The 23,855-nt window shown below is 40.2% G+C and overlaps 1 protein-coding gene across 1 annotated transcript in view; it reads right to left on the minus strand.

Annotated features, from left to right (window-relative positions):
* Window positions 1-205: 205 nt before the first annotated feature.
* Window positions 206-23,855, minus strand: part of LOC121195757 (protein NLRC3-like) — a gene marked incomplete at its 3' end in the record, with an annotated part of 34,036 nt that continues 10,386 nt past the window's right edge. Inside the window, exons 5-8 of the mRNA XM_041059415.1 lie at window positions 14,674-14,847; window positions 2,206-2,379; window positions 858-904; window positions 206-729 (exon numbers count right to left, since the gene is read on the minus strand). Of these exons, the coding sequence (XP_040915349.1) occupies window positions 206-729; window positions 858-904; window positions 2,206-2,379; window positions 14,674-14,847 (919 nt within the window). The remainder of the gene's footprint in view (window positions 730-857; window positions 905-2,205; window positions 2,380-14,673; window positions 14,848-23,855) is intronic.

Here is a 23,855-nt window from a genome sequence, read left to right on the forward strand (position 1 = left end):
AGCTTCCATCTTTAAAGGAAGAGGAAGAAGTTTACAAGGAATCATTTAGAAGAGTAACAAATAAACTGCTTTAATACATGAATCTGAAAAGGTGTGTGTGAGTGAAAGAGACAGACATGTACAGACTGAACTATCTGTTAGACAGTGAGAGAGTTTCTCTAACAGGAGGAGACTCTCTCTGCTACACTCTACACAGAGACACTGAGGAACCAGACAACCAGAACCAGAGCCCAAACCCAGGATACAGAGGTTCAGTGAATGTGGTGTTGAAGGTGTAGAGGTGGATCAGTGAGTCAGAGGAGACTCTGTAGAAGGACAGAGAGCCAGCAGGACAGTCCACATACACTGCTACTCTGTCAGAGAGAGAGGAAGATGATGAAGAGGAGGAGACACGTGTCACTCTGTTATTGTGCCAAACAGAGTAACCACCATCAGAGCAGAACAGAGTCCAGGACTGATTGTTCTCTCCAAACAAACAGTTTTCTCTGTCTCCTTTCCTTCTAATTCCTCTGTAACTCACTGATATATCAACCCTTCCTCTCCACTCGACCTCCCAGTAACAGCGACCAGTCAGACCATTACTACACAGAAGCTGAGGCCAGTAGTCAAATCTGTCTGGATGATCAGGATATGACTCATCCTCCTCCACACATGTCATCTTCCTGTTGTTGTAAGACAGCTTGATCTTTCTGTTTAGTGTGTTTGTGTCGATGGTGAGTTCACAGAAATCTGATGGATGGAAGAAGACACAACACAGCTGCAGTTATTGATCTGTCACCTGATCATTGATTGACACTTTGAAGATGGTTGAATGTGAGCTGCTTTGTTTTCAGGAATCAAATGAAAACCACACTTACACTTCCTCACACCTGGTCTCAACCATTGGACTCCACCAGGCTCCACCCTGAAAGGAGGAGGGGGGTCAGACAGCACGTTCTCTTTCAGCATGCAAACATGGACATTACATGGCTCTCATACACAGATGGTTTGATTATTCTGTTCATTCAGTAAAGAGACAAAGGACCTGGAGTCCTTATCTTGGAATTATACGGAGCAGGGAGGTGACATGGAGGAAAGATTTCATCATTTGTCTTCTCCATTTGATATGACTTTTGGTGTCAGACACAACAAAAGATCTCAGAATGACAAGATCAGGATCTCAGAGAGGTTTAGCTGATTATTGATCATGGATATTTTAGAAGACAGAGACATGATCAGAGACCTGATTTCATTTCCTCCTTGGCTTGAGACACTGGCAGATGAATATATCTGAGCAGTGTATACTTATTATTGTTGGGATGTTATTATAAGTGTGTCAGCACTGAATAGGTATCTAAAGTCTTTGGGGTTGTTGTGGTGAAAGCACTCTGAGTGCTCAAAGTGGCTCTGTTTGGTGGGTTCAGAAGCAGCTCAAATGTTTCCATTCTGGCTTTGTGCTGATGCAGCATGAAATCCAGTCTGAGAAAGTCCTGCTCAGGTCACAGAAAACAGCTGACCACACCTGATTTAATGATTGTCACATTTTCTCTTAAATATGACACAGTGAGTCATGATGAGATACTGAAGTCAGAATTAGAGAAAACCCCTCTTTGTGTTGTTGTTGAATCCAAAGCACTTCTGTAGAGATCTGTCATCAGCTGTGACACACTAAATGTTTCCAGCTCTTCCTCCTCTATCACACACTGTCTGTGGCTGCAGCAGGCCTCTCCATACCCGAGGGTGACCAGTCTCCAGTGTGGATCCTTCAGTCCAGCAGACAGCAGCTTCTCTCCTGAGTCTCCTGGATGATTGTAGCTCAGGTCCAGCTCTCTCAGATGGGAGGGGTTGGAGCTCAGAGCTGACGCAAGAGAAGCACAGCCTTCCTCTGTGATCAGACATCCTGACAGGCTGCAGACACACACAACATCACACAGGAACCGTTTGTCAACACCTGCTGGTCTGTTTTCTTGTTCTTTTTTGTTCTTGGTTCTGGTTCATTTTGGTCCAGTTTCTGTGTATTTAAGGCAAATTCCTTAAACATCATCTGTAGGATTAAAAAAATCAACAACTAAAGCAAAAAGAAGAGAAAATGATGAATAACTGTCTGAGTCTAGAAAGTAAAAAGTAAAATTTACTTTGAACAATCCTACACAATTTGGCTGTTTATCCACTGATGTAATTCAGATATGAGCAAATTGTCAGCTAAACAGGTTGATGGGTCCTGACCTGAGAGTCTCCAGGGAACAGTGTGGACTCTTCAGTCCAGCAGACAGAAGCTTCACTCCTGAATCCTGCAGGTCATTGTTACTCAGGTCCAGGTGTCTCAGACTAGAGGACTGGGAGCTGAGAACTGGGGACAGAGCCTCACAGCTTCTCTCTGAGAGGTTACAGCTGCTCAGTCTGAAGAGGAAACAATGAAGAAAAAGCTCACAGCAAACTAACAGACCTGCATTTGAAAACTGGACCAAACATCAAACACAGATTTGTTGAGTGAAGCAGAAATATCAGCTCTTTATCCACCTGCTAACTAATGAGGAGTTTCTACATTGATGATCATCTTTCATTGGCTCTGATTCAAATCCTGTTTTATTCTCAATAAGTTGGAGACATGACAGTTAAATATGACACTGTCCAAATACTTGAGGTCTTGATTTACCAGTTTTTAGGTTTAGTCTGTGAAATCTGAGTCACGATTTTTGAGTCAGAGCATTTTGAAGCTCAAGCTGCCTCCATTATTGTTGTGTTCAGTTGGCATTGTAACAACTATTTACTTGTTGATTCACACTGACCAAGTGACTTAGCTCTGCAGTTAAAAAACAGACTGACGCTCCTCAGTAAATCCACTTTTCATTAGAAACTCTGAACCGCTCACCTAGCATTATATTAGCCTAGCATATTTTAAAAAAAATTTTCCCCACTGTATCCCACTCATCACTCCTCCATCATCATATAAAATTCTTTGTATACTGGTTTTGTAACTTCCCATAGGAAAAATGTGTTGCTCATCTGTTGTTCAATCTCATCTCTTCAGATCAGTTTGAGTTTCTCATATTCGTATCATTCTGTGATCATTTGTTTCTGAATTACTTCTCCTAAGGGTCCTTTAGGAGCAAGAGATAAGCTAAAAAGAGACAAGACATCACTAAGACAAAGGAGGTTGAGCTGAGATAACTAATTAAAGAGAATAAAGTGAGATGAATCTGAGACGTTTATGAGACAAATCTGTGAAGTATGAGCCCTAAAAGAGATTTTATCATTGTCTGTCCAATGTCTCTTCCATGTCTTCATTATTTCTCTCAAATGTCTTGCCGAAGCTATTTATAAGAATGATAATTGAGCCAAATTTGAGAAATACGAGAACAAATTGAGAATGTAATTTAAAGATTAATTATCTGTAGTAATTAGAATTAACCGTAAAAACAATACTCAAAATTGAAAAGTTTAACACTTTGAGTAACACATTAGTACAGTATAATGGTGTATTAGTACAGTAAAATGGCGTATCAGTACACCATTAGTATTTGGGTAGCAGCATTTAGACGTTTTTAAACATTAAAACAAAATACAAAAATTTCATTTCATTTTTTACCGCTTAATCCTCTATCAGGGTCGCGGGGGAGCTGGAGCCTATCCCAGCTGCTTATGGGCGAAAGGCGGGGTACACCCTGGACTGGTCGCCAGTCAATCGCAGGGCTGACACGCAAAGACAGACAACCACACACGCACACATTCACACCTAGGGGCAATTTAGAGTAGCAAATTCACCTATCCTATGGATAAGGGTCCAGACCGGGGTTCGAACCTGGAACCCTCTTGCTGTGAGGCGACAGTGCTAACCACTGCACCACCGTGCCGCCCCAAAATGCAAAAATATAAAATATAAATAAGATACAAAAATAAATTAAATATAAAAATAAAAATTCAGCCATCATCTACTCACTCCCTTGAGAGGGTGCGAGAGAAAGCAGTCCACATATGATGGACCAATGGTGCCCCCTTTGGTAGAGCTATCATAAAATAAATAATCGGATAAAGTTAGTTAACGTTAGCATAAGACACTTTCCATTAAGTTAGCAAACATTACGTTACCTAAACTCATGATGACGCAGTATAAGCGTTAATCATGTTTCTATGTATCATGTATTTTGTAAACATTTTCCTGGCAAAGACTAACATAAAAATTAGACAGAGACTAAGTGTTGACTGCACAGCTTGGAGTCTGCCGTTATCTGCCACTTTTTCTTATTACAGCTAGCCAACCATACCATCCCCGCCGGTCTGAATAAAAAGGCGGTTCAGAGTTTCTTTGTTGATTGTTACTATACCTACAGCAGTATTCTCAAACATTTTAAAGTCAAGGCCCCCAAATTAATGTGCATTTTATGACTTATGCTAACGTTACTTGTTGGTCAGATGCCATTAACATCACCTCCACCTTCCAACGGACCACTCCGTCGTCAACAGTTAAATATTTCACCTGTTCACAACGTTACATAGTTGACCAACTAATATAGATTATGATTCTTACCTCTACAAGTCTTGGCGTGGCCAGAGTAAAACTTGCAGCAGCCAACGGACACGTCTCTCTCTCCCGCCGGTGAAACCAAAACTACGGTTTAGACGGTTTAGAAACGTGGACACAGACTATGGTCGGTTTTTTCGCCCCATAGTAACTTAAGTAAATATTGGACTCATTTTTCACAAGACATATCTCTTCGGAACATTTTGACACAAAAATGGCAATATTCAGATGGACACATCAGGAGAAAATGAACTAGCGTAAATTGTTTTTGTTTGTCGAAATAACGGGCTCTGTTAACACATGATGTAGTATTCTTTCAACTACAGTAACGTCACCGCGTTACGAAAATAGAGATATAAATGCCGCATTCAACAGCGCAACCACCTAGCTATGATACCTAGCTACACCTATTTTTATTTTTTCAAGATGGCGCTCTGCACAGTGCAACACGGCGTTACTCTCCAGGTCAAGCTTTACAGTGTTTTGGTATTAATAGTGTTCATATTGATGTTTCATGTGAGATACACCAAGGCTCATGTGAAGTACGACCGAGATACCCTGATACAACTTGGGGAGATGAGTTACAGAGGAGATTTCAACATCAACATCCTGCACTCCTTCCGAGAGCTACTACTTCACCCCGAAGAAATGCTGGGCCAAGCCGCAGCAAGGGGATCTTCTAGCCCTCAGAGACCAATTCAGAAGCGCGGCCGACGGGAGGAGGAGCACGAAGGCTCTGTTGTTTGGTTAGCAAAGGATGGCTAACCCTCCCGGTCATACTTCTCGCCAACATTCAGTCTCTGGCAAACAAGACGGACGATCTTCATGGTCAGATGGCTGCACAGAGGTACATCCAGGACTGCTCTGTACTGTGTTTCTGTGAAACATGGCTTGGACGACAGACCCCATACCATCTAAAACTCACGGAGGAGGCACTGAGATCCTCGTCAAACACTCCTGGAGCACCAACAACAAGGTAATATCACAGTCATGTTCCGAAGATGTGGAATATATCAGCGAAGTGCAGGCCATTTTATCTGCCCAGAGAACTGCAGTGTATCATACTGAGCATGGTGTATATACCCCCCTCGGCCAACGAGGACAATGCACTGAGGGAACGACATGATCAGCAAACATGAAAACACATATCCAGATGCTGCTATTGTTGTACTCAGAGACTTTAATCACTGTGTTCTCCGGAAAAATATCCCTAAGTTCCAGTTCAGTTTATCAACTTTCCCACCAGGGGAAGTAACAAGTGCTACAGCAACATTAGAAACGCTTATTCTGCTGTCCCCAAGCCACACTTTGGGAAAAGTGACCACACACGCCATCCTGCTACAGCCCATTTACACCAAGCGGTTCAAAGCACAGACGGTCACTGTTAGAACCGTAACGATGTGGACCAGTGATGCAGAGGCAGAACTGCAGGGCTGTCTGTAGGCCACAGACATGAGCAGTTTTAAAGAAACCACAGACAATATTCATGAATATGCAGACACTGTGAGCAGCTACATTGACTGGTGCACCTCCATATGCATCCCTGTCCAGACTATTCGTGCATATCACAACCAGAAGCCGTGGTTTAATGTGGATATACGAAACAAGATCAGAGACCAGTGCACAGCCTTCCAATCAGGAGACATAGAGGGCTACAAGGTCGCCCGATATGAGCTCCTAAAAGCCATCAAAACAGCGAAGAGGTCATACACTCAGAGACTGGAGAGCTGCTACAGGGAACACAACACCAGGAACATGTGGCACGGTATAAAGGCAATCACCAGCTATAGGAAAGTTGCAGTTGGAACTACCACGAGGAACACCCCCAAACCAGACAACCTCAAGAGTTTTTATGCCAGATTTGATCTGCATAACAAAGACAAGAGAAGAGAAGCTGGTCCTGAAGCACATCAGCTCTGTCATTCCAGTGTCTGTAGACCCCTTCCAGTTTGCCTTCTGCCCAAACAGATCAGCAGACAACGCAGTGGCCCTCACGCTGCACTACATCCTTCAACACCTGGATGGTCCCAACACCTACGCCTGGCTCCTGTTCCTGGACTACAGCTCAGCCTTCAATACCATCAGGCCAATGAAGCTCACTGTAAAGCTGGCAGACCTTGGAATACCAACCCCCAGCTGCAACTGGATTCTGGACTTTCTCACAGACAGACCACTAGTTGTTAGGATGGGGAGGAATGTCTGTGCTGAGCTTACAGTGAGCACAGGAAGCCCACAGGGCTGCTGCCTCAGTCCAAAGCTCTTCACACTGTACACACATGACTGCACAGCCACACAGAACAACACTGCTGTTTTAAAATGTGCTGACGACACAACCGTCCTCGGCCTCATCAGAGGGGGAGATGACTCAGCATACAGGGACCTGGTGCACAAGATCACTGTCAATGGGGAGGATAATGATCTTGTGCTCAACCTCGAAAAAACAAAAGAAATCATTTTGAACTGCAGCCACTCAACATCAAAGGGACTATGGTGGAGCGGACTGACAGTTACAAGTTCCTTGGCCTACTTATCTCTGAGAGTCTCAGCTGGGCCAGTATGGTACTGCAACACCATGCTGGCTGAGAGCACGTTGCTTCGACGAGTCATAAAAACTGCAGATGCAGACTCACTGGATGCAGCCTTCCAACCATGGACTCAAACTACACCGAATCCTGAAAGACAAACATCATCTAGCTCGTGCTTTGTTTCAGTGGGTGGACTCAGGCTACAACCTGAGGCATCGCAGGCCAGTGAGCATCAGTGCCCACAGAGCCCGCCTCCACAACAGCTTCTTCCCAGCCACTGTCAGAGCAGTGGCACAGGACATTAAGGAGGGAAGAAGCTACTACATATCATAACCCTGTCAATGTGCAATAAACCCTGTCTAAAATAATGTTATCACTATGTGCAATATGTCCTTACATTCACCATGTAAAATATTTCTATACTATGTGCAATATCACCATGTGCAATATGCCTGTTACGATCACCATGTGAAACAACACATACCAAGTGATGGTGTACCTATATTGTTATTGTATTCTTTAAACCTTTTAGTAAGCTTTACTCAGGGGGGATACACAAGAATTCCAATGCACATGTACTGCAATGTATCTGTGCAAATGGCAAATAAAACTCTATTCTATTCTGTTCTGTTTTACCTAGCTAATACATGTATGTCTACTGAGGCAGAACGTCTATTCTCTATTAAAATAATTGCTCTAGACTTCAGGCTCTTCATCTCCTCTTGTGGTACTTCACAGTGCAGTAGCCTAGTATTAATAAACAGCTCTATATTATTTCTGATACCAGCCATTGCTATTGTTATATGAATCAATTTTATCCAAGTAGGAGAGAGAATTAATGCAGGATAAAGAATAAACAAGTGAGATTGGAAGTGATAAGATGCTCTGAGCAGATCCTGCTAAAATATGACAAAATCATTTGAGTGTAAGAATGTGATATACAGGCTGAGACTATATAAGTTTTGCTTTGTGACAAGATGTTTTTTTTTATTTTTTACCCATAATGATCTTTATTCTATTTTACCAGCACAAGGAAGGGTGGCACAAGAGAGTATTTCAACTGTTCACTCTGTCGAAGACAGTGAAGAACCGTCTTCCACATCAGCCTTCAGAGATCCTCCTGATGGCCTTACAACTGAATTACATGGCAATGCTGAGTATGATCCATCTCAATCATTTGAGGAAGCTATCCCTGATGTGGGGGGGGATGTATGATGATGGACATATGTTCAGTGAGGGACTGAAGAGGGTTTGAGCGAGGAGTGTGCAGAAGAGTCAAATTTCAAGGACACAACAGACAAACCATTATATGACAATGCATCAATAGCTGTGGCAGAGTGCCTCATGGCTTAGATAAACTGTCAAGGCCCTTAGTAATTTTCTTAAAATGTTCAAGTTGCTTTGTCCTGATAGTCTGAATACAGACTGCTTAAACAGTGTACAGAAGTTCAGACTCTTTTTTTCTCCCACTCTGCATCATCCCCTATTGTATTGCATAAATTTTGCAGTAATTGTTTTGGGTCATTAGCAGGTGAAAAATTAGAATGTCTTGTGGGACCAGTGTGTCAGAAGAAAAATCCTCATCGTTCATAGAGGTTCCAATTGAGGCTCAAATAAGGTCATTGTTTCTTAAGCCAAGTTTTCAGGAGAAGCTTCATTTTATATTAAGCAGGAAGAAAACAGATCATGCAAATAAACCATTTATCTCATAAATTATTTGCCTGAATTGATTGCTTATTTTCTCAAGAGATAAACTTAGATATGATTGAGGTATAATCTCGTGTTTCATATTGAGACTCATTTGAGAGCTTGAACTACTCTCATTTTTCTTTTTGCTAAGACACTAGAAAAAAGACTAATCTGAGAACTCAAATAGTGAGCAGTGAGAGACAGAACCATGTATATTTCTCACCGAGACATAACTGAGATAGGGGTTCCAAGTAAGGATATCAAATTGAGACATACTTGAGAGCAGCACAATATGTCTCATTTTTGTCTTAGCTGAGAACTCATACAGTGCTCACTGTGAGATTTCTCAGGAGAGACATTTGAGAAGAATGAGAAAACCACTTTAGTCTCGATTAGTGCTTATTTATGTCTAGGAGATGTAAATTTGACATAAAGGAGATCTCATCCTTAATTTTGCTTTGCTATGGGTTAACTTTTGTTTTAGATTGTAAATACGCTATTTTTTGCACATATCCTTGTACTTCAATTGCATGTACACTTAATGTACACTTTATCCTATTTTTCCTGTGTTTCTTGGGAGTGTTATTTTTATCTTATTAGCATTAGCATAAGCACAGCTACCTGTCCTCTCCACTTAAGAGCAGCTGATCATTCAGAAGTTGACTGACTAAAATCCTCTTCAGTGTCTGGGTTTATCTTCAGAGGAGAAGCTAAAACACAGGATAACGTAGTGATATTTCATTAGTGAACATTTTCAGCAAGATCTAGATGTTTGACTGTCCACATTAATCCTCAACTTACTCCTTAAATGAGACCTTATATTAAATTATTAGTATGAACTAGCAGGATTATGAATTAGTTAATGTGTCCATTCAATTCTTTCATACTTTTATTTAGTTTTTATTGCCTGATAAACTTAATATATTTTGTTATAGTTCTCATTTCATCTTTTTAGGTTGAACTCTTGGTTTCACAGTGAAATAACAGTTATTTGGTGACTTTTTCTGTCATATTTTTGATTAATATCATTAACACTGGCATGTAAACGTCTAAACCACTTTATAACAAAGCATAAATGAGTTTGTGTATCTCAGCCAGAGTTAATACTTGTGAGCTTTAAAGAATATGAAGCTGAATAAAAACAAAATAGAAAAAGTCAAAGATTTTTAAAACAATGAAAATCATTAGATATGGGCCTCTCTAAAGTCATCTTTGATGGACTCAAGAAATATCTGCAGTCATTTCAAACAAACTGGAACTTGATCTAACCTGAGAGTCTCCAGGGTACAGTGTGGACTCTTCAGTCCAGCAGACAGCAGCTTCACCCATGAATCCTGCAGGTCATTGTTACTGAGGTCCAGGTGTCTCAGACTTGAGAACTGTGAGCTGAGAACGGAGGACAGAGCTTCACAGCTTCTCTCTGAGAGGTTACAGCTGCTCAATCTGAAGAGGAAACAATGAAGAAGAGGTCAAATAACATTTGTGTTGAAAGGAGTTGTACTACGCTACAGCGAAAATTTTAAAATGCACTTGGCTTATATGCACTTTGTGTTTTTATGAGAGAACATATTTAATTTTACAATCTTGATTAAATTGATTTATTCTTTGAAACATTCATATTAATTTATGTAATCGCAATGCCTTGCAATTTTCATGAGGTTAGTACACAATAGTACTAATAATTGGCATATTAATTTCTTTCAGTGTTTCGGTTTTTGGTTTTTGGCCTTGGTTTTCTCATTTTCGGTTTTCTGTTTCGGCGAAGAATTTTCATTTCGGTGTACCCCTAGCTAAAACGTGGGATAACGTAGTGATATTTCATTAGTGAAAATCTAGAGGAAGATCTAGATGTTTGACTGTTCACATTAATCCTCAACTTGCTCCTTAAATGAGACCTGATATTAAATTATTAGTATGAACTAGCAGGATTATGAATTAGTTAATGTGTCCATTCACCTGTCTTTGATACTTTTATTTAGTTTTATTAGTTGATAAACTTAATATATTTTGTTATAGTTCTCATTTCATCTTTTTAGGTTGAACTCTTGGTTTCATAGTGAAATAACAGTTATTCAGTGACTTTTCATATTTTTTATTAATATTATTAACACTGACATGTAAACGTCTAAACCACATTATAACAAAGCATAAATTAGTTTGTGTATCTCAGCCAGAGTTAATATATGTGAGCTCTACAGAATATGAAGCTGAATAAAAACAAAATAGACAAAAAAAGTCAAAGATTTTAAAAACGATGAAAATTATTAGATATGGGCCTCTCTAAAGTCATCATTGTTGGATTCAAGAAATATCTACAGTCATTTCAAACAAACTGGAACTTGATCTGACCTGAGAGTCTCCAGGGTACAGTGTGGACTCTTCAGCCCAGCAGGCAGCAGATTCACCCATGAATCCTGCAGGCCATTGTTACTCAGGTCCAGGTCTCTCAGACTAGAGGACTGGAAGCTGAGAACTGAGGACAGAGCTTCACAGCTTCTCTCTGAGAGGTTACAGCTGCTCAGTCTGAAGAGGAAACAATGAAGAAAAAGTCAAATAACATTTGTGTTGAAAGGAGTTGTAAGTACAGGTCAGCTGTGTCTCAGCAGGCCGAGAGGTTTGTCCATTATTCACAGCTCTCCTCCTGCAAACATCAAGTGTTCTTAGGCTAAAAACCTCAACCTCAAATCAGCCCTGATGGCCAGACCAGCACCTTGTATGGTAGCTGGCTGCCATCAGTGTGTGTGAATGGGTGAATTAGAGGCAGCATGTAAAGAGCTGTGGGTAAAAGTTCTATATAAATGCATTCATTTACCAGTTTTTAGGTTTAGTCTGTGAAATTTGAGTCGTGATTTTTGAGTCTGAGGATTTTGAAGCTCAAGCTGCCTCCATCATTGTTGCGTTCAGTTACCATGGTTACAGCTATTTACTTGATTCACACACTGACCATCTGACTTTGCCCTGCAGTTAAAAAACAGACTGACTCTCCTCAGTAAATCCACTTCTCATTAGAAACTTTGATCCACTCACCTAGCATTATATTAGCCTAGCATTTTTTGCCCACAGTATCCTACTCATCACCCCTCCATCATCATGTAAATTTGTATAAAGCCACTTTTTATTGTTTTTTTTTTTTTTGTGTGTGTGTGTGTTTTGTAGGCTTGTTTTTTAACTTAACTTTTTTTTAAAAATTGTAAATATGTTATTTTTTGCACATTTTCTTGTACTTGAATTGCATGCACTTATTGTTTTTCTGCACCTTTTTCCTGTTTTTTCTTGTGAGCTACCTAACAAGTAAATTTCCCTGCTGTGTGATCAATAAAGTGTTATTTTTATCTTATTAGCATTAGCATTAGCACAGCCACCTGTCCTTTTCCAATACAAAGCAGCTGATCATTCAGAAGTTGACTGACTAAAATCCTCTTCAGTGTCTGGGTTTATCTTCAGAGGACAAGCTAAAATCAGGGATAATGTAGTGATATTTCATTAATGAACATCTAGAAGATCTAGACGTTTGACTGTCCACATTAATCCTCAGCTTACTCCTTAATTGAGACCTGATATTAAATTATTAGTATTACCTATAAGGATTATGAAGTTGTTAATATGTCCATTAATCCTTTCCCCTTCCACTCATTTTTTTAATATCTTGTTAAATGTAATATATTTTGTTACAGTTCTCATTACTTAGTATTAATTTGAAATCTTGATTTCATAGTGAAACATTAGGTTGCAAGTGAATTTTTATCATAATTTTCATTGACATCATTAACACTGACATGTAATTGTCCGAACCATTTTATAACAAAGTATAAATGAGTGTATCTCAGTCAGAGTTCATATGTGTGCGCTCTAAAGGATATGAAGCTGAATCTGAGATAAACAGATTGAAACAATCAAAGATTGTATAAACTGTGAAAATCATTAGACATGGGCCTCTCTAAAGTCAGCATTGATGGACTCAAGAAATATCTGCAGTCATTTTAAACAAACTGGAACTTGATCTGACCTGAGAGTCTCCAGGGTACAGTGTGGACTCTTCAGTCCAGCCGACAGCAGCTTCACCCATGAATCCTGCAGGCCATTGTTACTGAGGTCCAGGTCTCTCAGACTAGAGGACTGGGAGCTGAGAACTGAGGACAGAGCTTCACAGCCTCTCTCTGAGAGGTTACAGCTGCTCAATCTGAAAAGGAAACAATGAAGAAAAGGTCAAATAACATTTATGTTGAAGGAGTTGTAAGTACAGGTCAGTTGTCTCAGCATGTAGAGAGGTTTGTCCATTATTCACAGCTCTCCTCCTGTCAACATCAAGTGTCCTTAGGCTAAAAACTTCAACCTCAAACCAGTCCTGATGGCCAGACCAGGACCTTGTATGGAAGCTGGCTGCCATCAGTGTGTGTGAATGGGTGAATCAGAGGCAGCATGTAAAGAGCTGTGGATAAAAGTTCTATCTTAACATGAACATTTACCAGTTTTTAGGTTCAGTCTGTGAGATCTGAGTCATGATTTTTGAGTCTGAGGATTTTGAAGCCCAAGCTGTCTCCATCACTGTTGCGTTCAGTTACCATGGTTTCAACTATTTACTTGTTGATTCACACACTGGCCATCTGACTTTGCTCTGCAATTAAAAAAGAGACTGAATCTCCTCAGTAAATCCACTTCTTATTATTGCTCACAAACCTGGACTAATGCATCATCTAGGGTGCGCTTAACTGTATATATAGCATATATATATATATATATATATATATATATATATATATATATAGGTATATATATATATGTGTGTGTGTGTGTGTGTGTGTATATATTTATGTATGTATGTGTATATAAGACCCCCTCCTGTATATGTTTTTCTTTTCTAAGTTTATTTTTCCTTTATAAAGTGTATTTATTGTCTCCTTGTGACTGCTGCTACAAACGAATTTCCCCATGGGGATTAATATAGTATCTCCATCTATCTATCTATTAGTAACTTTGGATCACTCACCAAGCATTACATTGGCCTAGCATTTTTTCCCCCACAGTACCATACTCATCACCCCTCCATCATCATATAGATTTGTATATAGCCAGTTTTTACTGTTTTTTTTTTTTTTTTTTTTTTTTGGTATACTGGTTTTGTAACTTAACAATTTTTTAGATTGTAAATACGCTATTTTTTGCACATTTTTTGTACCTGGGTTGCATTCACATTTCTTGTTTTTTTTTATTTTATCCTTTTTTCCCTGTTTTTTTTGTGAGATACCTAACAAGTAAATTTCTCCACTGTGGGATCAATAAAGTGTTATCTAATCTTATTAGCATTAACATAAGCACAGCTACCTGTCCTCTCCAATACAGAGCAGCTGATCATTCAGAAGTTGACTGAATCCTCTTCAGTGTCTGGGTTTATTTTCAGAGGAGAAGCTAAAACGTGGGATAACGTAGTGATATTTCATTAGTGAACATTGAGAGGACAATCTAGATGTTTGACTGTCCACATTAATCCTCATCTTACTCCTTAAATGAGACCTTATATTAAACTATTAGTATTTAGTATCTGGATTATGAATTAGTTAATATGTCCATTCACACTTTAATACTTTTATTTAGTTTTTATTAGTTGATAAACTTAATATATTTTGTTATAGTTCTCATTTCAAGGATCCCAGTTTAAGCCATCAGGAGCAAGATCTTTTTAGGTTGAACTCTTGGTTTCATAGTGAAATAACAGTTATTCTGTGACTTTTCTGTCATATTTTTGATATCATTAATGCTGACATGTAAATGTCTAAACCACATTATAACAAAGCATAAATTAGTTTGTGTATCTTAGCCAGAGTTCATATATTTATAGATTATGAAGCTGAATAAAAACAAAATATACAAATAAATTTCAAAAACTATGAAAATTATCAGATATGGGCCTGTCTAAAGTCAGCATTGTTGGACTCAAAAAATGTATGAACTTGATCTGACCTGAGAGTCTCCAGGGTACAGTGTGGACTCTTCAGTCCAGCAGACAGCAGCTTCACCCATGAATCCTGCAGGCCATTGTTACTCAGGTCCAGGTCTCTCAGACTAGAGGACTGGGAGCTGAGAACTGAGGACAGAGCTTCACAGCTTCTCTCTGAGAGGTTACAGCTGCTCAGTCTGAAGAGGAAACGAAGAAGAAGTCAAATAACATTTGTGTTGAAAGGAGTTGTAAGTACAGGGCAGTTGTGTCTCAGCAGGTAGAGAGGTTTGACCATTATTCACAGCCTTCCTCCTGTCAACATCAAGTGTCCTTAGGCTAAAAACCTCAAGCTCAAACCAGCCCTGATGGACAGACCAGGACCTTGTATGGAAGCTGGCTCCCATCATTGAGTGTGAATGGATTAATGAGAGGCAGCATGTAAAGAGCTGTGGGCGAAAATTTCATATAAACGCAGCCATTTGCCAGTTTTTAGGTTTAGTCTGTGAAATTTGAGTCATGATTTTTGAGTCTGAGGATTTTGAAGCTCAAGCTGCCTCCATCATTGTTGTGTTCAGTTATCATGGATACAGCTGTTTACTTTTGACTTTGACTTGACAATTCCCATGTGACTTTGCCAGCCATCTGTCCAGCCATCTGGTCGGCCTCCCAAGAGCCTTCGCTTGTTTGGTCATTCTCCCAAGCGCCATCGCCTGTCTGTCCAGCCATCTGGTCGGCCTCCCAAGAGCCTTCGCCTGTCTGTCCAGCCTCCTGGTCGGCCTCCCAAGCGCTATCACCTGTCTGTCCAGCCATCTGGTCTGGTCCGCCTGAGGTCTCCTGTCCTGCTTTGGTTCAACCTCCAGGCCGTCTGCCTGAGGTCTCCTGTCCTGCCCCGGTTCAACCTCCAGGCCGTCTGCCTGAGGTTTCCTGTCCTGCCCTGGTTTGGCATCCAGGCCTGGACATATTATAGGGCCCTATGATTTCCGCAGTCACTGAATCACGGAATTGGCTGACTAAAACGGAATCTATTTTTTAACGTGGAATATCGCGGAATTTGACATAATTTGAGTGCAATGCTGTTTTCGTGTGGAAGAGGAACATTTGTCTGGGGAAAACTGCACGGAGAGAAGCAAATCTGGGTGGCACAACAAGCCCCTTCCACAGACTAACCCCCCCCCCAAAACAATGCAAGCATGACGAAGCGGCTGCCTACGGCTCTTTCTTCATTGGCGAAAAAACTGCGAAACTTGATGCAAACTGCTCGGCTCTGTAATGAGGGGTTAGCGTTGAGTGTTGCATATTCTGTCAACACTCCGTTGACTGGAAACGTAAGAATACACGCAGTAACCATATAGTGTCCAAAATCCATATGAAAAACAATCTAGCTGACATGCACATACAATAAGATTTAAAAGGATTACTTTCTGGACATGTAAATGAGAATCAGAAGCCTTTATTGTCATTGTACCAGAATACCACGAAATTATAGCAGCCTGGAAGTGGTGTTACTCCAATCTAAATAAATAAAGAAGTATGTACAAATAGTATAAATAAAAGCAGAAATAAAAATAAAAAATAGAAATAGAATAATACTATTACATACTAAAACTAAATAAAATAGAATAGAATACAAAGGTGCTGCAGTAGAAAAAAATAGTGCAAGAAAGACAGAGCTAATATAAATATTGATTGTTATTGCATACAGTATTGCACATGGAGACAGTTATTGCACATAAAGACAGTGGAGTTCAGCTGCATAGTGCAGTATGTTGAGGTGTGTGTATGTCCAGTTAGAAGTGGGGTGTGATTAGTGTATGTGTGTGTCCAGGATGGTGATGGCTTGAGGAAAGAAGCTGTTCCTGAGTCTGTTTGTCCTGGTTCTTATAGACCTGTACCGTCTGCCAGACGGCAGCATGTCAAATGGGGAAGGCAGGGTGGGTGCAGTCACTGGTGATACCAGACATTCTGTTGAGGCAGCGAGACAGGTAAATGTCCTTCAGGGAGGGGAGAGGGCAGCCGATGACCCTCTGTGCCATCTTTACCACCCTCTGGAGCCTCTGCCATTCTGCTTCAGTGCAGTGGGAAAACCACACAGTGATGCAGTAAGACAGGATGCTCTTGATGGTTGAGTGGTAGAAGGTTACCAGCAGTTCCTGACTCACATTGTTCTTCCTGAGCCCTCTCAGGAAGTACAGGCGCTGCTGTGTCTTCTTAATGATGATCTTGGTGTTGATGGTCCATGTGAGGTCAGCCAAGATGGTGGTGCCCAGGAAAGTGAAGCTGTGGACCTTCTCCACGCAGTCGTCGTTGATGTAGGGTGGGGGTGGGTCTGCTCTGTGCTTCCTGAAGTCCAGGATGATCTCCTTGGTCTTTGTGGTGTTCAGGATCAAATCAAGATATCAAATTGTAATAGAAGTGGAAATATTGTTAATTTCCTTTCCCTTTTTTTTTTTTCTTTTTTAACAGATTTTTTTTACTTACATGTTCATAATAAGAAAATCAAATCAGAATCATGTCAGTACAGCCACACAATATATATTTTATTTTAGTATTATGATTATTGTTTTTAATCTACATCAATAAATGAAACAGACATTTAGAACTACATGTGTGAGCTGTTTTATTCTTCTTTTATTAGAGGAGTTGAAAACGAATACTTTCTTTGTGGATGTTGCCTTCATTGATAGATGCAACTACTCAACAGTTAATTTCTATTTAAATTGTGTACATTTTAGTCATTTACATTAAAAACACACTGTTTTTGGGTAGATTCCCAAAAACTATAATGGAAAAAAACTGAATTTGGGAAAAAATAAAATGGAATTTTTAGGGCCCTAATTTTAGGAGATGGACCTCAGTCCAAGAGATGGCAGCATGTAATGTGTTACAGTGTGCAATTCACACGTTTGGTTTAAAAGCGACAGTGTGGAGACATTTTGTTTAAAAGAAGTTTTATATTTTCTAAATGCTTGGAAATTACTAAAGTTAATAAAGAAAAGATAAAGATAAACGTGTTTTACTACAATGAATGGATATTTTAAAATATACATTATTTTACAAGTAACTACAGAGTAAGAAAAGAAACATTCTATGTGGGAAAAAAAGATTAATCGAGACGCATCGATAATCTGTGAATCGTTGAATCGTAGCACTGTGAATCATAATCGAATTGAATCGTGAGTTGACTTAGATGGCACGCCCCTAGTGTTATCCCAAGTCATTGTGTGTCAAGTCAGATTGTGTATCATTTGTTACTTTGGTTCTTGTTTGGATTTGGTTTCTCAGGTTGTCTTTTTCCTCCCTAAGAGTGATTTTGAGTTCACGTTTTGTATTTTTGTTTTTGTTCCTTTTTCCCCTTTATGGGAGATCTTTGTTTGCTGCTTTGTTAAAATAAAAACTATTATTTTTTAATTCATCTGTGGGTCATGCATTTGGGGTCCAAGCCCTTGCCTCCCTCCGTGACAGGAAGTCCCCCAGCAGCCTAGGCCTACATAGCACCATAACTAAGGGATTGTTCAGTTGCCTGAGCCAGCCCTACTATGGGCTTTATCCTTAGCTATAACAGTGTCTATAGAAATAATTGTGACTAATTATTGGTTTAGTCATAATAATTAAAACGGTAACTGTAACAACAAATTATAAGCTTTGTCAAACAAAAAGGTTTTAAGCCCAATTTTAAAATTAGAGAGGGCTTCCTGAACCCAAGCTGGCAGTTGGTTTCACAACTGATAGCTCAACGGTCAGCCTCCCATTCTACTTTTAGAGATTCTGGGAACCATAAGAAAACCTGCATTCTGAGAACGAAGCAATGTGTTGGGATAATATGGTACTATCAGCTCTTTGAGATATGAGGGAGCCAGGCCATTGAGGGCCTTGTATGTAAGGAGAAGGATTTTAAAATCAATTCTGGATTTTACAAGGAGGCAATGAAGAGAAGTTAATACAGGAGTAATATGATCTCTCTTGCTAATTCCAGTCAGTACTCTCGCTGCAGCGCTTTGGATCAGCTGGAGGCTTTTTAGAGAGTTAACTGGACATCCTGATAATAGGGAATTACAGTTAGTAATTAGTAGTCCAGCCTAGAAGTGCCTGGTAGGCAAACTGCATCGTGTCCATCGACGGCCTCACCAGGGAACAGAGATGGGTGAGTACCAATCGCTCCAGTGTCTTCAACAGGTGTGAAGTAAGTCCTACAGGCTTGTAGTTATTGAGGAGGTGGTTCAGGTGGGCTGTCTTTGGCACCGGTACCACACAAGATGTTTTCCACAGCTGTGGAACTCTTCCCAACTTCAAGCTGAGGTTGAAGACATGCCCCGCAATCCCGCAGAGCTGGTTTGCACAGGACTTGAGGAGCTGGGAACTGATTTTATCCAGACCCGTAGCCTTCCCCGCGCTGATTCTTCTGAGTTCTGAGATTGGAGCACGGGGACTGGGAGATTGAAGTCATGAGAGGAGGAGGGGGAGTAGCTGGGAGGGTGACAATCACCTGACCTAAACCCAGTTGAAATGCTTTGGGATGAGTTGACCGCAGAGTGAAGGCAAAACAGCCAACGTGTGCTCAGCACCTCTGGGACATCTTCAAGACTGTTGGAAAACCATTCCAGCTGACTACCTCATGAAGAGAATGCCAAGAGTGTGCAAAGCTGTCATCAAAGCAACTACTACTTCAAAGAATCTAAAATATAAAACATAATCTGGTTGGTTTAACACTTTTTTGTTAACTACATAATTTCTTATGCGTTTCTTCATAGTTTTGATGTCTTCAATATGAATCTACAATGTAGAAAGTAATAAAAATAAAGAAAAAACATTGAATGAAAAGGTGTGTCCAAACTTTTGACTGGTACTGTATTTAGAAAAACAGCACCACTCTATTGGATATGATAAATTGCTCCGTACTAACAGGGTATGTACCACAGTCCTGTAAAGTAATAAAAGTAATTAAACCTCTTCTTAAAAAGCCTACTCTTGATACAGGTGTTTTATCCAACCACAGACCTATATCTAACCTTCCCTTTCACTCTAAGATTCTTGAGAAAGTAGTTTCCAATCAGCTGTGTGACTTTCTTCACAACAATAATTTTTCAGTCTGGATTTAAAGTGAATCATAGCACAGAGACAGCATTAATGAAAGTTACTAATGACCTACTAAGTGTATGAGACAAAGGACTCATCTCTGTGCTTGTCTTGTTAGATTTTAGTGCTGCATTTGATACCATTGACCATCACATCCTATTACAGAGACCTGAACATTTAATTGGCATGAAAGGAGCAGCACTAAACTGATTTAGGTCTTACTTGTTAGATCAGTTTCAGTACATGTCAACAATGAGTCCTCCATGTACACAAAAGTTAGGCATGGACTTCCACATGGTTCAGTGCTTGGACCAATTCTTTTCACCTTATTTTTGCATCCCTTAGGCAACGTTATTAGGAAGCACTCCATAAACTTCCACTGTTATGTAGATGATACCCCACTGTACTTGTCAGTAAAGCCAGAGGAAATCAATCAGTTAACTAAGCATGTCTTAAGGGCGTGTCTTAAAGCACCTCAGAAGCTTAGTATCTGATGATATTGTTGCTGTAGATGATATTGATCTGGCCTCCAGCGCCACTATAAGGATCCTCTGAGTCACTTTTGATCAAGACTTGTTCTTTAACTCCCACATCAAAGAATCTTCAAGGACTGCCTTTTTTCATCTTCACAATATTACAAAAATCAGGCACATCCTGTCTCGTGATGATACAGAAAAACTAGTTTGTTACTTCTAGGCTGGACTATTGCAATTCCTCTTTACCAGGAAGCCCCAAAACTTTTCTAAAGACTCTCCAGGTGATTCAAAATGCTGAAGCACAAGTACTGACAGGAACCAGGAAACTATATCATATTACTTCTGTATTGGCTTCTCTGCATTGGCTCCCTGTAAAATCCAGAATAGAATTTACAATTCTGCTTCTTACCTGCAAAACCCTCAATGGTCAGACACCACCATATCTCAAGGAGCTCGTAGTACCTTCTTACCCTACTAGAACACTGCGCTCCCAGAATGCAGGCCTACTAGTGGTTTCTAGAGTCTCAAGACGTACAATAGGTGGAAGATCCTTCAGATATCAGACTCCTCTACTGTGGGACCATTTACTAGTTTGGGAGCCAGGCACCCTCTCCATGTTTAGGAGTAGGTTAAAAACCTTCCTCTTTGATAAAGCATATAGTTAGTTCTGGCTCAGGTTTTGCGTGAACCATCCCCTAGATAAGCTGCTATAGGGTTAGACTGCAGGGGGACTCCCCATCATGCACCAAGCTTCTCTCTCTCTCTTTCTGTACTCATTCTTATCCCATTAATACATGTTACTAAATGAATTTCTTCCCTTTCCTGTAGTTTTGATTTGTTCTCTTCTGCTGTTGCTCTCTGCAGGTTCATCTGCCCTCACAGCTCCATAGACTGGATCTGCTGATGTGGGCCATCTACTGCCCCATTACTACTCTCATTAATTATTATTATTCAATTCAATTCAATTCAATTTTATTGATCATCATTTATATGGGGGACCCTCCTGCTGATGGCCGGGCTGGGTGAAAGGAGGAAAAGGAGGAAGATAGGACAGCTGGGAATGGAGGAGAAGACGAGAAGGACATGCAGCATATAAAACATTATACAAACAGGGTTGGCAGTGGACAATGTTAGAGGGCCAGCATTCAGATTACAGAACAGTTAGTGGATACTGTGTGCTATTATTAGTCCTATTATTAGTCTCACTATCATTAGTTCTTCTATTGTTGTTTGTATTACTATTAGTCCTGTTACTAATCATGATATTGCCATCTTATTACTTTTAATCTTGAAGTCTTCATGAAACCTGCATTGTCCTATGTTCTGTTTCTTCCCCTCTTGCCTCCCTCCCCTCCTTCATTCTCTCTCTGTCTCTCTCGCAACACAACCTGCTGAGGCAGAAGGCCGTACACTAGTGGTGGGCGGATCAATCCAAATGTCGATAGTATCGATACCAAGTTGGTATTGGTATTGGATTGATAAAAGCCTGGTGAGATCGATTCTTTACTTTAGGCTCCGCTCTTGTTTGCAATGCTGAGGTTTCAGCAAACAGGAAACAGCCAGGTCGCCGGACTCACCGCTCCTGTGTCAGCGCAGAGCAGGCACACTTTGCTCCCCCTCCCCCCTCTTGTGTTTAGGTGTTGCGCCGTCACGTGAGTCACGTGACGTGACTTAGACGCGCAAAGCAAACAAGCAAGTTGCCGGCTGAGGTTCATCAGCACAGGGAGAGAATACCACAGAAGAATGGCAGAGAGGAAGAAGAGCGCCGTATGGCTGTATTTTCAAGCCGAAAACAAGACAACAGCAAAATGTGGGATTTGCATGGAAAGTGCCTTGAGATAACCTCTTGTATGACACAATATATATAAAATTGAATTGAGTTAAAATGAACATTGACATTTAATCGTATAAACTACGTTATGACAAAGCATAAGTGAATTTGTGTATTTCAGTCAGAATTCATATATGTGAGCACTACAGAGTGTGAAGCTGAATAAAAACAAACAGGACTGAAAAATTCAAAGATTGAATAAGCTGTGAAAATAGATATGGGCCTCTCTAAAGCCACCACTGATGGACTCAAGAAATATCTGCAGTCATTTAAAAAAAAAATGGAACTTGATCTGACCTGAGAGTCTCCAGGGAACAGTGTGGACTCTCCAGTAAAGCAGACAGAAGCTTCACCACTGAATCCTGCAGGTCATTGTTACTAAGCTCCAGGTGTCTCAGACTAGAAGACTGGAACCTGAGAACTGAGGACAGAGCTTCACAGCTTCTCTCTGAGAGGTTACAGCTGCTCAGTCTGAAGAGGAAATAATGAAGAAAAAGTCAAATAACATTTGCGGTTAAAGGACAATCAAAGGAACAAAGTATTTGTATCGTTAAAGTAGTACAGTTAGAGATGTTTTGTTCTTCAGGCTCTCAGCAAATTCATTTTAAAATGTAATAATGGATACTACAGTCAATGACTGCAAAGGATTTTACACTAAATCTTAAATCTGATGAGTGTTTCACGTCATGTGTATTTGTCCCGTTTCTTTTCAGAATCAGAATCAGAATCAGATTTATTGGCCAAGTTTGTACATACAAACAAGGAATTTGACTCCGGTTTTTCTTCCTCTCCTGCGGTACAACAACAAAAAACAAAACAACAACAACAACACACAACCGACGGAACACAACCGACGGAACCACTAAAAGGGCTGAATCTCCCACACAGTTCTTTCTATACTGATGTCAGCCTGCTCAAATTAAAGCTGAGACTTGGCTCTTTAATGTAGGATCCATTATTTTAATCCAGATTCAATGTGCTGAAGCGCAGAGTCTGAAGAACAATAACTGTCCAAATACTTCAGGTCTTGACTGTAACTGTGTTAATGTTGGTATCTGATTTGATTTAGTTTGAATCCTCTGATAAAATAGTTTATTAGTTGTAAGTACAGGGCAGCTGTGTCTCAGCAGGCCGAAAGGTTTGTCCATTAATCACAGCTCTCCTCCCTGTCAAGTGCCCTTAGGCTAAAAACCTCAAGCTCAAACCAGCCCTGATGGCCAGACCAGCACATTGTATGGTAGCTGGCTGCCATCAGTGTGTGTGAATGGGTGAATGAGAGGCAGCATGTAAAGTGCTGTGGGTAAAAGTTCTATATAAATGCAGCCATTTACTAGTTTTTAGGTTTAGTCTGTGAAATCTGAGTCATGATTTTTGAGTCTGAGCATTTTGAAGCTCAAGCTGTCTCCGTCACTGTTGTGTTCAGTTGCCATGGTTACAGCTGTTTACTTGTTGACTCACACACTGACCATGTCACTTTGCTCTGCAGTTAAGAAACAGACTGAGTCTTCTTAGTAAATCCACTTCTCATTAGAAATTCTGAACCGCTCACTTAGCATTAGCATTAGCACAGCTACCTGTCCTCTCGTATGCAGAGCAGCTGATAATTCAGAAGTTGACTGACTAAAATCCTCTTCAGTATCTAGGTTTATCTTGAGTGAAGCTAAAATGTATTATAACGTACTGATATTTCATTAGTGAACATGTAGAGGAAGATCTAGATGTTTGACTGTCCACATTAATCCTCAACTTAATAGATAGATAGGTAGAGATACTTTATTAATCCCCGTGGGGAAATTCGTTTGTAGCAGTCACAAGGAGACAATAA

This window comes from Toxotes jaculatrix, chromosome 16, assembly GCF_017976425.1.
Source record: "Toxotes jaculatrix isolate fToxJac2 chromosome 16, fToxJac2.pri, whole genome shotgun sequence".
NCBI lineage: Eukaryota > Metazoa > Chordata > Actinopteri > Toxotidae > Toxotes > Toxotes jaculatrix.